Genomic DNA, 17,599 nt, shown 5'->3' with positions numbered 1-17,599 from the left:
ACTTTTAAAGAAAATCTATTATGCATTTTTTATACATTTTCACATTTCTTCAGTGTGTAATGTTGCTGTTGGAGCATGAAAAAGATGATCAAAATTACACAGTCCCTCCTGTGGGAGTTATTCTCTATACAGGTGAAACTCGAAAAATTCGAATATCGTGCAAAAGTTGCAAAGTGAGATATTTCAAGCCTTTATTTGTTATAATTTTAATTTTCTTACAGCTTATGAAAACCCCAAATTCAAAATTAGAAAATTGTGAAAAGGTTTTCATAGCTGTAAGCCATAATCATCAAAATTATAACAAATAAAGGCTTGAAATATCTCACTTTGCATGTAATGAGTCTATATAATATATTAGTTTCCCCTTTTAAGTTGAATTACTGAAATAAATGAACTTTTGCACGATATTCTAATTTTTCGAGTTTCACCTGTATCAGTGTCAGTGTTTCTGAATTCCCTGAAACGCCTCCATTGTAGTCTTGAGTTTTCTTCCGGGAACAAACACCTCACAATATTCCTCATTTAAATAATTCCTTCCCAAGGTAAAATACGCTAAATAAAGGGGCGGGGCCTGGTTGAGTGAGTTAGTATATGTCTACATTAATTCGGATACATCTGAAAACGACATTTTCATTTCAAAACACTCTCCGTCCACACTACTAGAGTTTTCCAAAAGTACCACATCCGGACTGAAACGTCGGAAAACGCCAAATTAACCTTATTGAGCATGTGAAAAACATAAAGGTCCAGGTCGCTCTCACTCACCGTTATATGTTCAGTCTAAAACACAAAAGCGAGAGAATTTTCTGTCATCTTTGCTGGACTATGATATGAAGAGTGTATAAAGAAACATATTTTTAAGCAAAAGTGTGAAAGTGAATAGCTCATAACAGGCACAATACCGGCATATATACATAGACATCTATTGGTGCAATATGAGCCACATGACTAAAAATGCCGTGGTTTCGAATACCTCCGTTAATCTCAGCCCACCACACTACAACGCGAAAACGACATTTTCAAATCTATTCCCTTGAGAGTGTTTTCAAAAACGCCGTCTCAGTGTGGACGGAAGGCCAAAACCGAGAGAAAAAGATACGTTTTCAACGTATTAGTGTGGACAAGGCCATCATAGTGTGTTTGTTGTTGAAACTCGTGGTTATGGTAAGGGGAAGGACATTTCCAAAAACATGCTTGAAGCGATTGACCAATCACAACACACTAGTCCAGCCAACCAATCAGAGCACATTGTGCTCTTCAGAAGGCGGGGCTTCATAGAGACATCAAGGAGCGTTACTGACAGACGGGGAAGAGAGGAGCTGCAACAAGGTCAAATATGAGAAAAATAATGTTTTTTTTTGAACATTCAAACATGAAAACCAATCTAGTAGAGCCCAAAAACTAAATCAAGACTGTAAAAGGGCATAATCTGGCCTCTTTATAGGACACTGTGTTTAATCTGTTCATGCTTGATTTAAACACTAGGTTGTGCAATAATCAAACAAATCAGTCAGATCAGGTTTACACTTGATATCATATTGTTTGCTCAATGTGGAACTAGTTATGGGATCTTTACCCCACAGACAAATGTAATGGATTAACTATCTTCTCCAAAATGCCATTGACTCAAATTGTGAAAAACAAATCAATTAAACACGTGAAAGCTGAAGTGTTGTTGAGTTGACGTCAAACACTGATAGATTTAGTGCTTCTAAAATCATTTAACAGAAGAGCAAATGTTTTGGATGAAGTGGCCAAACAGTGTTATCTGACTGATGTAAGACAGCAACATGAAATATCGCCGGTCAAACACAGGTCATACAGCTCAGAATGCTTTGAGAATGAAGCACTGGGAACATTTTGGGTCGTGTCCTCATACTGATTCTTGAATATCGGACAGAAGTGCAAAATTAAAGGTTTATGTATCATAGGACTGTTCTGGATTAACATGTTAACATTTGCATTTTGGTAGAACCTACTTCAATTTTCTCAAATTTTTCTTGTCAGTTACTCGGATGTGTGTCAACAATAAACATCCAAATATTCATGGAGAAATCTAGCATTTGATAGAGTTTCCGGCTTATGCTTCTCTATTATGGTGTTATAGATTCTAACAGGATCCTCTTAAAATGAGGGCCAATATCTAAACATGTATTACAGGATGAAGCCTGTGATTTAAAAAAAAAAAAAAATATATATATATATATATATATATGTGTGTGTATGTATCGGCTAGCTATATATATATATATATATATATATATATATATATATAGCTAGCCGATACATACACACACACATATATATATATATATACATATATATATATATATATATATATATATATATATATATTCACACAATACTTAATACAAAACAAAAGGAATATGTTTTTTAGTTCTATAAATATTCAGAAAACAAGACCAGCTCTTAAAAGTCTTAAAGTTAAAAGTGAAGTAATTATTTCAGCCAATGCTATTTCAATTTGTACAACAAAGGGGGTTGTAGGTATAGTGTGTATGTGTATGTATATATATATATATATATATATACACACACACACACACACACACACACACATATATATATATATATATATACATATATATTTGAAGTTCTGAGGATATAAAGTATATTGGGGATACTGAGTGACAACGACACAATTTTGATAAAATAAAGAGAATCTAATTGAATGGTACGTTTGTGTTAATGTATAGTGATCATCTCTGATTCTTTACCAAAAAAAACAAAAACAATGTGGGGTGTTTTGTCCCATTCCTCAAGAATCAGTGTGCTGGGTGGAAAAACACCTTTTGTTGTATCACATGAACTGTAAATAAAGCGTCTTGTATAGTAGCAGGACGTCACGTGTTCAATACACAATGAATGCAAACAGCCAATCGAGACTGAAACCAGTCAGACCTATTCATACACGCAACATGAAAGAGGATTTTAAACATACGCATTACAATGAACACTTTTCCTTGAGGACATTAAATGTGAATTTAGCTTTTGTTAGAAGTTTGAAACATGCAGTGACTGAAGCTGAAGGACGTCAACAGATGCATTCGCTGTCCTTGAGCTCCATTCTGATGAAAACCAGCTGGATTTATCTGTGACACTTCAGCTGGTTACATTCCCATGATTCCCTTGTACAATCATCTCTGTGTTAGATAAGGACAAGTTTTTGGCTGAACGGCATCTGACTGAATTTCACAAAAGTTCATCCAATCAAAGACACATGCAAATATATGAAATCAAAGTCTTTTTTACAGCACGTTCATATGAGTTTCATTATTTGGAAAAGTTGCTTTACTGCACGTGTTACTGATTTGAACAAACCCTCAACACTAAGTGTAAGCAGGAGTAATATTGATACTTGGCCAAGCAAACCGATAACATGGACGTTAAAATATAGAGTTACCAACTGATAAGATAAATGTATTAAAGACATCTGGAGTGTGAACTTTGAGCAGTTTCAAAACTTTCTCATGTTTCTGTTTTGAGCTCATTTACAGCAAGAGCAGAAAGATGAACAACTTTTTATTTTATTTTGAACGTTGTAGGTATAAACAAATATAAAACATACCAAGATAATAAAAAATTATATGTGCAACATTCATATGCTATACAATCAAAACTTGTTATAAAGTCACTGATGCCAATTATTACAAAATTATTATTGGATGAGATAATTGGTTCAGATAAAAAAAAATTGTTGAGCTCTAAGCATAAGTGGTTTACAATTATAAAAGAATAAAAAGTTCAGTAGCTTTAATTTAAACAATTAGACTTTTTTTTCTCCCAATGTGAAAATCAAACTCTTTTGGTTTTGACATGAAGACATACTGTGTTCATGAACATTAGTTGATATGCTCTCATGTATTACATATCCAACCAATTTTGAAAACAACAATGTAGTATTTTTTATATAATACACTGTTCAAATGTTTGGGATCAGTAAGAGTTTTTTTTTTTGTTTTTTTTTATCCAGCAAGGATGCATTAAATTGATCGAAAGTGACAGTAAATACATTTATAATGTTACAAAAGGTTTATATTTTAAATAAATGCTTTACTTGTGAACTTTTTATTTATTAAAAAATTAAAATCACAGTTTCCACAAAAAATATGAAACGGCACATTAATAATAATAAATGTTGATCTTGAGCAGCAAATCATCATATTAGAATGATTTCTGAAGGATCATGTGACACTGAAGACTGGAGTAATGATGCTGAAAATTCAGCTTTGATCACAGGAATAAATTATATTTTAAAATAGATTCACGTAAAAAGTTATTTTAATTTTTTATTTTAACAGTTATTAGTTTTTACTGTATTTTTGATCAAATAAATGCAGCCTCGGTGAACATAACTCATTTCAAAAACATAAATAAAATCTTACTGACCCCAAACTTTTAGACAGTAGTGTATATGCACAAACTTACAACAATCCTGCAAATATACTCCACATTGCTCTGGGACATTCAACTAAACAACAGTTGTATTTTACATATAGGCAAAAGTGTAAACATGAGTCACAATCTTCTTCACGTTCACTGTGAAAGTCACTATGAGCTCATTCCTCATTTATTTTAAGGCTGTATGGTTTTCGGTGACTAAACCGGTCACAGAGTGTCTCTGTTCCACATAGAAGAAAAAAGCGGGACACATCATTCATATTCACTAAATATAGAGTCCATAAAAGATTGCAGCATTAGAAGCTCACAGTAGACAGTAGGTTCTGTTGAGCAGGGTTTATATGATTGATTGTCAACAACTTTGAAATAAAAAAAATGCTTTTTTCACACAAAAAAAACAAAAACAAAAAAAAAAACAGGTAAGAGGGGATGAAAAAATTGTTTAAATAAAATAGGAATTGTTTTCCCTCTATAAATAACATAGGTTAAAAAAGAGATTGTTTTCAACCATTATTAATAACATGCCAGAAGCCTATAGATATACATATCTATGGTGGAAACATTCAGCATGATGCACAACATGGCGCAATTCCATTTGAATGTCAAAGACATTATTTGTTTTTGTTTTGTTTTTGGGTAGTCCCGCCCCTTGGTGAAACCTCATTGGTTTAGAATCTGCGTACAGCTTTATGATTGGCTGAGATTTTAACACTACGAGCAGCGTTTCACGTCGTTAAGAACTGAAGTGAAATCTAACGTTGAACATCATCACGACATCCTCCCAAGTGTAGAGACAGACGGCTGTTACAGCTAGTTAATGTTTTTGTTACCTATTGTGGACAGGTTGGTTAGTAAGATTAATTCCCCCCCCCCCCCAAAAAAAAAGACACACATATACACACACACACACAGATATATATATACACACACGCGCCTCGGTTAGCTAGTGGTATACTATAAATGGCGTTATTATGAGAGCTAGCGAGATCGACACGAGATTGCAGAGTTGTCATGGATAAAGTCTTTAGTAAATAAAACATTAAAATAAAATAGTATTTTATAAAAATTAATCATTCAATGCAGATGTGTCTGGATATAACAGCAAATTGTTGTGGTTATAAAAGGCTATAAAGTCCCTAAACCTACCGCCACAGGAAAACATTTCTTAACATCAAAAAATAAAGTCACTATAATCCAGTTATATACTGTATATATATATATATATATATATATATATATATTTAACATCTAATTACCAGTGTGAGAAAGACCTTTTTTTGGCATCTGTTCCATGTTCACACTTCTCTTCCTGGATTTCTTTCTCAGGGAAACACAAACTCTTGTCTTCTGATGACTTAGAAAAGTTCACTTTCTTCCCCATGCCGAAAGAATCGCTTCCAACAGCAGAAGTACGTCTAGTCAGTAAATGTCAACCGGTGGTTTTGAGGTTGTCATGGAAACGTCCAGTTCCCCTTGAAAAAGATCATCTTTGTGCTCCGATACAATAAAGTCCCTCAGGGGGGTTCATTAGATGTCAGGTGATCTGTGCATTTGGCATATATGAGCGTGCATAAAACAAAAAGCGGTATAAACACGGTCAGCCATCTGGAGAGGAGAATAAAATCTAATATTCAGTGTTAGTTCACGCATTCACTTGCTCTCTCTGAAATGTGAGTGCTGTCCTGTGGAAGAGAGAGCGTAGTCAGTGCCAGTGTTCAGTGTGTGTGTGTGTGTGTGGCTGTCTGTGCGAGACGTGGCGCAGCGTTCAGTGGTTTCTGTGTGTCTGCCCTCACAGGTCAAAGGTCAGGCTCATACAGGCCTGCTGTAGGGGTAAATATTGTTCCTGTCAGTGTCTGCGATCTGAAGGCTGGGTTTGCGTTCGCTGTCTTCGTTTTCAGCGTTTTCTACATCCTGGCAGCGGGGCGGGCGCTCTTTGAAGAAGTCAGAGACGTATCGCACCTGTGACGGAGAGGAGAAACACTTAATGCAAAACAGACCTTTAGTTCGTATTCCACTCTAAATCAAAAAAGAAGTGATATATACACTGTTGTTCAAAAATTTGGGACCGGTAAGATTTTTTATGTTTTTAAAATAAGTCTCTTATGCTCACCAAGGCTGCATTTATTTGATTACAAAAAACTGTAATATTGTTAAATATTATGACGATTTAAAATAAATGTTTTCAATTTAATATATTCTAAACTGTAATTTATTCCTGTGATCAAAGCTGAATTTTCAGCATCATTACTCCAGTCTTCAGTGTCACATGATCCTTCAGAAATCACTCTAATATGATGATTTGATGCTCAAGAAACGTTTAGTATTATTATCAAGCTTGAAAACAGTGTACACAATTTTTCCAAGATTCTTTGATGAATAGAAAGTTCTATTTCATTTATTTGAAATGGAATCTTTTGTAACATTATAAATATCTTTACTGCAACTTTTGATCAATTTAATGCATCCTTGCTGAATAAAAGGGTTGATTCTAATTAAGTGCAATTAAACACCTTAATTAGCCTATATACTTACCAAATGTTTCTACTTTTTTTAAGCATAAATCTAAGTTACTGAAGATTGAGGGAGAGTATTTAAATGGATTTAATTATCATGAAAATGCAAACAAATCCCAGTGGTTCTACAACAGGACAGTTTCCTTATGCAAATTATAATTTTGTATTTTTTCTTTTAAATTTGGGGTGAAATTTAAGCTGGTTTCATGAGATTACTCCACTCACCGTGAGGACTGCGATCAGCGCCCCTTGCAGAAAACCCACGACCACGTCGCTCCAGTGGTGTTTGTAGTCAGACACACGTGTGTATCCCACATAAATGGCAAAGGCCACCAGGAAGAACTGAATTGAGGGCCGGATGAGGCGGGCCCACTTGGATGCCATACGTGCCTGGACATACAGCTACACAGGATGAGGGGGAAAAAACAACGGATTGCACAACATTTTAAAAGAGGATATGGGAAGAAAAATGGAAAATAAACCTTGTGCATTCAGTAGCAGGAAAGTCTTTAAAAGTTATGGGAAAGCACCTTATCTGAATATGACTTGGCAGCATCTTAACTACAGACACGTTCGAACATGAGTGAAGCAACCAGAAAACCTTAAGTGTTTATTAATTCACCCTCATGTCGCCACAAACTCGTATTACTTTCTTCGGTGGAACACAAAAAGGGAAATTCTGAAGAACATTCATGCTAAGAAGAAAAAAAAAGTCATGCAGGTGGGAGGATGAGTGTCCTTTTGTACATTTTCAACTGTCTTTAGTCTGTAATGTTGCTGTTTGAGCATGAAAAAGGTCACTACACGCTACAAATCGAGTTATTATCAGTGTCACTGTTTCTCCTTGAAATGCATCCTTTGTAGTCTTGAGTTTTCTTCCGGGAACAAACACATCACAATATTCCTCCTTTAAATAATTAATACACAGAATAAAGGGGTGGGGTCTGATTAAGTTAGTTGGTGGTGTGTAGAAAGTCGCAGTTATGGTTAGGGAGCGGGACTTTTCCTAAACATGCTTGAAGCGGTTGACCAATCACGAAACACTGGTCCATCCGACCAATCAGAGCACATTGTGCTTTTCGGAAGGAGGGGCTTCATAGAGACAGGAACTAAACGATCGGGAAGAGAGGAGCTGCAACAATGTCAAATAAGTGAAATATAATGTTTTTTTGAACATTCAAATATGAAAACCTATTCTAGTAGGCCCCAAACAACAAAATCAAAACGTTGTTTTAATAGGTCGGTCCCTTTTGCATTGCATTGCATACTATCTTGATTTAAAGCTTGAGATGTTTGAGGTCATAGTTTATTGTCTCTATCATGTTTCCTGTTGCTCTGAGAGGGTCTCTTTTATCTGTCTACACAAGTCTTCTGTGTCAGCATGATTGTAGAAGAGGAAGACAACTGTGACAACTCACCGCCAGAAACAACATGCAGTACATCCCGAAGGAGGAGTGACCGGAGTAGAAGGACAGCCTGGTGCAACACAACCGACGGAGGAAGGGCGGATCGGACAGATACAAAACAACAGGGAGAGAGGGAAAAGAATCATTTTCACAGTTCACGCATCATTTAGAACGAAACGTTCATGGGTCATTCTTCACTTTAGGGGAACTTTTCGTCAAACTATGTTTCAAGATATCAGCTGTGTTAAAACATTTATCACATGACCATAATGGCCTTGACCTTCAAATGCATTTTGGTATGTGTAATGCCAATGACCTTTTTATGTTTTGGAGAAAGAGCTTTATAACTCTTGGACTTGCAAGTTCAACAAATAACTTTTAATTTATAAAGTAATAAAAAGAAGTGGACTTCTTAATTAAAATGCTAAAATACTGATCAGTTTGGTGATAATACTCAACGCTAACGCTCACAGCGGGAGAGTGAGGGAGGAGCCGAGCGGTAAGTAAGTGGATCAAGTGTAAAATAACGAACACCTGTGTCTGATTGCAGTAATTGGTGTGGGTAGACCGCATAAAAACCAGCTGCTGCATGAGAAGAGAGAGAGAGAAGGACCGGGGACTCGCATCTACACTCGCGACCTGCTGGCTGACAAATGGACTGAGTTTGTGCTACGGAGAGAGTTTTATGAATGAAATGAGTTTACACATCGGGAAGAGTTTGATTAAAGTGGACTGAGAGCTGAACCAGCAGGAAAGAGTGTCTTTGAACTGTGCTGTAGTATTTCTACGGTGAAGGCGCATGTGGCGCACCTTTTCTTTATTTTGTTTTCAATTTTAATAAAGTATACGAGTCCCCGTTACGCCGACCCTTGTCTTCTTTCATCCCTACACTGAACCTTCGTTACAAATATTTTTAATTTAAAAAAGTTCCCCTAATTGACAAAATCGCCCAGATAGAACTGAAATATTTTCTAAACACTGGTCATGCTTTGTGTTGCATGTATAATCAAATCTATTTATGCTTCAAGCCTCTTGAGGAAATTTGGCATTTGAAAATACCAGTGAGACCTTTGGACTGCAAAGGTCACAGCATAAGAAAGCACAAATGTACTGGACAAACAGGAAGTGAAACAACAGTTTATGACCTCTGACACTAGCCCTTCCCGTCCCCTGCTTCTGTACCTGGATTCTGTCACGTTGCGAGGGCTTCCCGTGCAGTTTATCACCGCCATGTAGCCGTTACACACTTCTGGAGCACAAACCGCCATGAAGTTGGGCCGCAAGCGTCCGATGGTGTACTTGGCCATATCGGTCAGAGACTGGCTCACACACGAGCCGAACAGAAACGTCCCCAGCACTTTGTAGAGCGCCACAGCGTACTGGTTAAAGTCTGAATTGGAGTAAAGCCGTTTGGTGTAGACCAGGTAGGCCTCTCCGGAAGTGATCTGCAAGTGAGGAAACAATGAAGCTTTTTAGGCTTAATTTTTCTAAGGTTAGTCACTTGAACATTTAACCCCAAGTATGAGCAATAGCATAAACGATGCATGAGTAAATATTGGTACATTGTAATAGTTCAGCATGACGTATTTTTTTTTCATATTCAATTTTTTAATTGATTTCATCTATACATCTATTATGATTATTTTGTCAAGCACTTTGAATCCCCATTCTGTAACTATCAAATGGTACATAAATAAACTTGCCTTAAGGTTTATTCTCAGTAATAAAAGTAAATATATGAGTCTGTCAGATGTAGATGACTCATGTTTTGAATTGTACTCTGATGAATCATATTGAACTAATCACAACGCTTCTGAATTCCTATGATAGCTTTGTGTGAAGAACAGACGGATATTTAAGTTGTTTTCAAAGAAAATCTTCCCTGTGAGCTTCATGAGAACAAATCGTTCGTGTATCACTGAGTCAGTGACTTAAAATCATGAAACACATTAGTTTGATTCTTTTGGTCTTCTTTGGGTCCTTTTTGAAGCTTGACAGCCACAGTCACTATCCTCTTTTTCCAACATAACATTCCATGTTTTCCAATGGAAAAACATGCCACTCGCTTATAAAAATACAATTCACTGCAGTTTCCTGCTGAAATGAACACTAGAGGCAGTAAAACACCAAGAACTTTTATTCCTTTTCACACAAATTACGATTACAGTTGCAGATTATTGATTAATAAAGAAGTATTTTCATGTGGTTCATTGCACAAAACTATGCCATGACCTCAAAACACTTTTAACATAGTGCATGATTTGTAAACGGATACATTTTGATGTTTGCATCACATAACTAGCTCTATATGTTTGGCTTTTCTGGTGTTGTACAGTTGCTCATTAGCTCACTATTGCAATGTGGAGGGCTCGGTATGAGTCCTGTGAAACATGAGTTATGATAAAAAGCTCAAAGACTTGTAGAAACAAGCTAAAATTACATGGTTGCTTCACCAAATTCATTTTAGCTCACTTTTGCTTTTGTTTACACTTTTAGGGACTGTTTACACTACACCGTTTTCAACTAAAAATGGAAACATTTTATGTTTTTTGGCCGTTCATTAACATGACATCAGTGTTTTGAGGGCCTGAAATGCAAACCTTTGAAAACGGGTTTATAAAGACGGGTTTTATGAGAATGACACCATTATCTTCTCAATATAAACTACAAAAACGCAAATTTGTGAAAACGGTGTGTGACTGACTTAAGTCTACCTGGGTCTCATCCACAGTCGACGTCCCCGAACGTCTCCATTCGACGTTAGTTTCCTGTATCTGGGTCTCGTCTACAATCGACGTCCCCGTTCAATAATATTCATACTCTATACTCCTCATCGGCGTTGGCTGAGTCCCCTAACCCTAACTTGCGCAGCAATAACTAAACAGACTCCAGACAATGCCTTCGAATATGCTTTAATCACGGCCGGAGGATTTCTGACAAACTTCAGAGAGAATCCCAACAGCCAAAAGAATACAACAGTTTTTATAGAATAGGAGCATGGCGAAAATGACATGATACATTACATCATTTCCCTACAAGTTGATTGGTTCATATGCAAAACCTTCTGTTACTAGGTAGCAGGCACGTGCAGAGGGGGAGGGGGGGCTTTGGGTGCTCGAGCCCCTGCCCTATTTCAAAATAATCCAAAGTGCCCTTCTCAAACAAATATCAATGTTATTGTTGTGGTCAATAAAACAAAATGCATTTGATAATAATTAACATGACAATGTGCAAAAAACGAAAGTAGCCTAAATTCACGTTTATTTGACGTTTCTGTCAGTCTGAGGTGTCGTTGCTATAACGCGTTGCTATGGGTTGCGTCACTTGCGTCAAGTTGCGCCTTGCGCGTGTCTTCTTGCTTCGGTCTTGACTTGACCATAGACTGTAAAAAAATAGGTCTTGACTGACGGGGTCAGTCTCCGTTTTCGAGGGTCTAAAACCCCGGAGTAGTGTGTGTGTGGACGGCAGGCATAACCGTAGCAAAAGCTATGCGTTTTAAAATGAAAATGGACTAGTGTAAACATAGGTATCCCACAGTCTGCTCGAGAACCGATACTCTAGAGCCAAATATGGCTTGACGGCAGGAAACAAAATAAACCAAACAATTTTTCAACTCTTTTTTCTTCACAATAATAAAAGGTTTTGTGTCGATTCAATTAAAATCCACATCACATATTTTAAAATATTACATAATTAATTGAAGCCTGTTTGTCATGTATAATACACCGACCAATCGTCATCTGGCACAACAAGTTCAAATTTCATTGGACAATGTGAAGTGGAGCGTAATTTTCCGGTCATTTATAATTAAATCGTTTTAGAATTACATGGACAGACGAATTTATGTTTATGAAGCGATCTGAATCTGTGTCGTTGAACTAATGGGTGTTAATTGACTACAAAGTACTGCACAAAACCAGCACCAAAAGTAGTATTAATGGTAAGTATAGTATTCAAGTCACTTGTATTTAGTCTATATTGATACATCGTTTACCATTTGATGAAACTATCATAGTTTGTTAAATGAAGCCCAGGCGTACAGGCCTATTATGTGAAGTGTAGGCTGACAACAACACGCGAAATGGTGACTTTATTATTTTAACATTTTTGATAATTTCGCTACAATAGTACAGTACTCCTGGTCAAACATTTGCACACACATTACTTTTTTTTTTTTTTTAAGAAGTCCCTTATGTGCATCAAGCCTGCATTTATTTGATAAAAAATATAGAAAAAAATTATTACAATTTAAAATAATGGTTTTCTATTTTAATATACTATTTGATATAATTTATTTATTTATGTGATGCCATATGCCCTTTTTTTTACATTTGAGCCCTTGCCCCTGAGGAACTCTCTGCACGTCCCTGCTAGGTAGAAGCAAACTCTGTTTTCTTGATTACTTCATTGTTAATCAATGAATTGACATTCTTGACTAAGTTTTCATACCTAGACATCTGTCTAGTTTTATTTTCCCTATTTGTTATTTTTACACTCACTCCAAGTGACGAGTTTTCGACCAAACGGTTTGGAAACATTTACGATTCAAAAGCATATGAATGTTGTTCCCGCAAGAAAAATAAATGTTAGTTATGATTAGTTAAAAAATCCATCACAGGTGAATTACGTGTTCAGTCAATAGGCGCGTAGTGATTCTTTACAAAGTGACATCGCCAACTACTGGCCTGGCACAATAGTACAGCGTTTTCCTGGATCCGTGTGAATGGGGATCGTTTTGACAATTTTGTTGTCTGTACGTGAAATTTTACAAAAACACAAAAGGAAAAACTTTTCCAGTTTTAGTATATTGTTATCGTGTAAATGTATACTTATTTAGGTTTGGTGTAGGTGGTAAGTTATTTTCAAAAGCGATAAAGCATTAACATTTTAGTGCCACTCACTGAACAATTAATCTGCCGTAATAAGGACAACAACCAGCACTATTAAAAACATTATCAGATTACCACTTTCAACTGTTTTGGGGAAAATCAAAGACATTTTTGCAATGAGCCTGGGTTGACTTTTGATATTATGTTAGCTAATTGAATTCATTTTATCACAGAGAAAAAAAAAACATACAATATTCTTAGATGTAGATGACAGATTGTTAGATTAACTATTTCTTTAAAGTGGATCTATTATGCCCTTTTACAAAGTCTTGATTTTGTTTTTATGGTTTACTAGAATGTTTTCATGCTTGAAGATGAAATATTTAAGATTGTTGCAGTTCCTCTGTTCCCAGTCTGTCAGTAACGCTCTGTTTAGTTCCTGTCTCTACAAAGCTCCTCCTTCTATAAAAGCACAATGTGATCTGATTGGTTGGTTGGACCAGTGTGCTGTGATTGGTCAACTGCTTTAAGGGAGAAATGCCCCGCCGCTTACCATAACCGCGAGTTTCAAAACACTACTAACTCCCTTTAGTCCCTTTATTTTTCGGGGCATTATCTAAATGAGGAATATTGCAACATGTTCATTCCCAGAAGGAATCTCAAGAAGACTACATTGGAGGCATTTCAGAGAGTTCAGTAACAGTGACACTGATATAGAGAATAACTCCCGCTGGAGGGACTTTGTGCTCTGGGTGGTGATGGCGCAGTGGATGAGACACATGCCTTTGGTGTGAGAGACCCGGGTTCGAATCCACTGTGAGACAGCAATGTGTCCCTGAGCAAAACACTTAACCCCTAGTTACTCCAGAGGAGTGCGACCTCTGACATATATAGCAATTGTAAGTCGCTTTGGATAAAAGCGTCAGCTAAATGAATAAATGTAAATGTGCTTTGTAACTTCTCAGACCATTTCCATGCTCAAACAGCAACATTACACACTAAAGAAAGCTGAAAATGTAAAATGCATAATAGGACCCTTTAAAGGTTTGCTCAGCTGCCTGATTGGTGGAGACTCACGATAATGATGGAGCAGGAAATGGTAACGGCCGCCATCATTTTGTGAGAGATGGTGTCTGGTCTGTAGGGGTAATTAATGGTCTCGTCATCACAGTAAACGCCACGCTGGTACGGCCGGAACATGATGGTCATTATGATGAATGGCATCGCCACTGAAACACAAACAACAGCGTTATTATTGGCCTCAGATGGCTGGCTCAGTAACACACATCAAACAAATCACCTAGGGCATGTCTTGTGTTAAATTTTCCATGGGAAAAAAAACAAACAAACTTTTATAATAGGGAAACGGATGACGTTCAAGTTCATAGGTGCTTCTGCGAATCATCCAGGAAAAAAAATTAAAATCAACACAGATAGTGTACAACAGACTTTTCCACATCAAGAGATATTATTGACCAATCATAAATGTCAAACACATGTTGTGGATTCAGTAATGCTGGATAATCTTCCGCTTGCCATCCGGATACAGGATGTCAGAGGGAATTATCGCCAGGGTCACGGCACCAGATGTCAGTTGAACAGATGCCCACTACAGTATCTTGTAACCAGGAAAAGCACTGATTTATGTCTCCGACATGTGCAACTCCACTATTTTTGAATCAAAAGTCATGAGAACCAGGAGAGGGAATATTTATAACTCTAATCGTGTTTCTCAAATTCCCTGCAGCTCTTTTCCCATTGGACAGCAAAGATGCCAATCAGATTTATCAGAGACCGTCGAGGGAAAATAATCTTCGGATATTGAGAAGAGTGAAATATATTTGCTTTATCAACAAGTTCATCAACATATTTTCTATTCCCACAGCAACGGTAACTTTCCCAAGATCAGGACCTTGGAGTCCAGTCATATTATATTACTTGAATCCACACTCATGAAAGCAGATGTACACGACTAAATGACAGATTCAAAGCAACCTTAGTCTGAACAAGTTTAAAGGCTCCAAAATGTGGCACTTAAAAGTATTTGGACACTTAAAAATGCGTGTTGAAGATATATCAAACCAAATAGCATTTATGAAAAAAATGCACACTTTTCAAGCAAAATGTATTCTTATTCTATTTATTCATATACCACAATTTAATTCCAAGTGCCTTACATATGAATTATATAGCAAAGATGAGAGAAAAAACAAACGTAAAAATTGTTAGAAAAAAAGTAAAAAAAAAGTCAGTTTTAAAAGAATTTAAGAACATGCAATTAATAAGAAAAAAAACACATTAAATATCTTTATTTAAGATCTTTTTAAATGCTCAAACATAAAGATTTAAATTCAAGTTTAAAATATAAAACTTGAAAAATATATAACATTTTAAGTTTGCGAAAAATAATACTTAAAAATAATACTAAAAATAAAACTTGCTTTTGACATTATCCAATGCAATAAAATGAGTGTTCAAAAGTGCCGTGGTACTTTCATGATCACTGTTTGTATGTTTGTATCAAAGTGCATTTTTTGATTTTTGGCAAATGCATGTTTGGGTTTTAATATATAATAATTATTTACGAAGCATTGTTTGTACTGTAGGTCATCCATACATCATATTCTATTTCCAGAAAGAAAAATCCCCCTTTTAGATCCAACAAGACATCCTGGGAAAGGTTTAAAATGTGTTGAGTAAGCATGCATTGTTTTCAGACACAAAGAATACAAGCTTTATCTTGCACAAAAGGAAATGTACATAAACCCAGATGGGCAGTAAAAAAAAAAAAAAAAAAGGCTTACATTCATTACATTGACACAATGGCACCAGCAACCACCGACATTTTCACATTGAATTCGACTGTAAAGCTGTCTTTTAAAGGATGCGAGGGGATGACAATGAGCTTCGGGGGTCGTCTGTTGGAAACTCATAAAACTTTAATTAGAACCTTACAGTGTCAATGAAGGCAGAGTTATACGATCAGCTACTGTTAACCTCGAAGTCCACTGCCTTGAAAGTTCATTTATGCAAACAAATAATTCCACATTAAATTACATAAAAAATAAACTTCCAAGCTGGCATACATGACATCATTATCTTAAAATTTTAGAAAATAAATCAGTAACACTTTATAATAAAGTTCCATTAGTTAACAATAGTTAATGCATTAAAGGGATAGTTCAACCAAAGATTGAAATTCTGTCATTAATTGTCACCATCATGTCGTTCCAAAACCTTTTGTTCTTTTGTACTTTTGTTCATCTTCTGAACACAAATAAAGATCTTTTTGATGAAATCTGAAACCTTTCTGTCCCTCCATTGACAGCTACGAAAATATTACTTTGATGCTTCAAAAAGTTCATAAAGAGATGGTAAAACGAATCCATATGAATTGAGCGGATTAGTCCAAAATTTCTAAAGTTAAAGGGAAAGTTTACCTTTTTGGGTGAACTATCCCTTTAACTAAGAATGAAAAATACTGAAATTAAAATTAATCAATGCTTTAGAAGTATTTTTCATTTTTAGTTCATACAACTAATGTGGTCAACTAATGCTAACAAACGGAACCTTTTTGTAAAGTGTTGCTAATAAATCAAATGATGCCTGAACAGTTATATTCAATTAATAATTTTACATTTCTCTCACTTCCACCAACTTGCACCATTTTTTTTTTTCAATTAGCTTGTTGCAAAGCATTCTGGGATTGCATTCTCTGCAGAGGATTAGACTACCTTTGAATTTGGCCAAAGAGAAGGTCTCTTAAAAAGCAACATTCTGACTCAGACTGATAACATTGCTATGAAAGGTTCGAACCTTTTAGTTTCAGAAACGCAGCCCCTGATTTAGACAAGTTAAAGGTTACTTTACACAAGACTCTCAAACCATGCGTGTGAAGGTTAGACTGTCCTAAAGGAACACGACCGTCCATTATTAGTAAAAACACACAAAACAACCTTTACCCTCCTTCCACTCAAAGCCTTTTCTCTCCCTTCCTTCTTTCATCATTATCTGTCTTTTACAAATCTCCCTCTTCCTTCTTGTTTGAAGAGACCGCATCATTCGGTTTTCCTCAGTTTAAAGACATTCGGGTCATCTATCAAAGCCGCCCGCCAAGATAGCAAGTTCAAGATGAAGATAACCAAGTTGAAGTTCAGGAAACAGGTTTAAAAATAATCATCTTTGCAGTTCCATTTAGTCAAATTAAACACTTTAACTATAACATTTGTGTTTATGTGACAAAATATGCATTTATTTCAGATTGCGTGATTGCGAGCAAATCTCAACTTGTTTATATTATCGCATAATTTAAACTATATTATCATTCAGTGAGATATTTGGATATAGTGCCTGCATACAGTACTCGCATAAAGCAATATATATATATATATATATATAGGAAAATCTCAACTGCTTGATTGCTTGTATC

The 17,599-nt window shown here is 36.0% G+C and overlaps 1 protein-coding gene across 1 annotated transcript in view; it reads right to left on the bottom strand.

Moving 5' to 3' along the window:
• Nucleotides 1–5,652: 5,652 nt before the first annotated feature.
• plpp2a (phospholipid phosphatase 2a) overlaps nt 5,653–17,599 on the bottom strand; it is a 31,026-nt gene continuing 19,079 nt past the window's right edge. Inside the window, exons 2-6 of the mRNA XM_077222431.1 lie at nt 14,248–14,399; nt 9,524–9,786; nt 8,354–8,411; nt 7,161–7,337; nt 5,653–6,381 (exon numbers count right to left, since the gene is read on the bottom strand). Of these exons, the coding sequence (XP_077078546.1) occupies nt 6,232–6,381; nt 7,161–7,337; nt 8,354–8,411; nt 9,524–9,786; nt 14,248–14,399 (800 nt within the window). The 3' untranslated portion in view covers nt 5,653–6,231. The remainder of the gene's footprint in view (nt 6,382–7,160; nt 7,338–8,353; nt 8,412–9,523; nt 9,787–14,247; nt 14,400–17,599) is intronic.

The sequence above is a fragment of the Siphateles boraxobius genome, unplaced genomic scaffold, assembly GCF_051911475.1.
Source record: "Siphateles boraxobius isolate OS27281-9 unplaced genomic scaffold, OSU_SipBor_1 86, whole genome shotgun sequence".
NCBI lineage: Eukaryota > Metazoa > Chordata > Actinopteri > Cypriniformes > Leuciscidae > Siphateles > Siphateles boraxobius.
The sequence above is the reverse complement of the archived record's forward strand: the minus strand, read 5'-3'. Positions and strand labels throughout refer to the sequence as shown.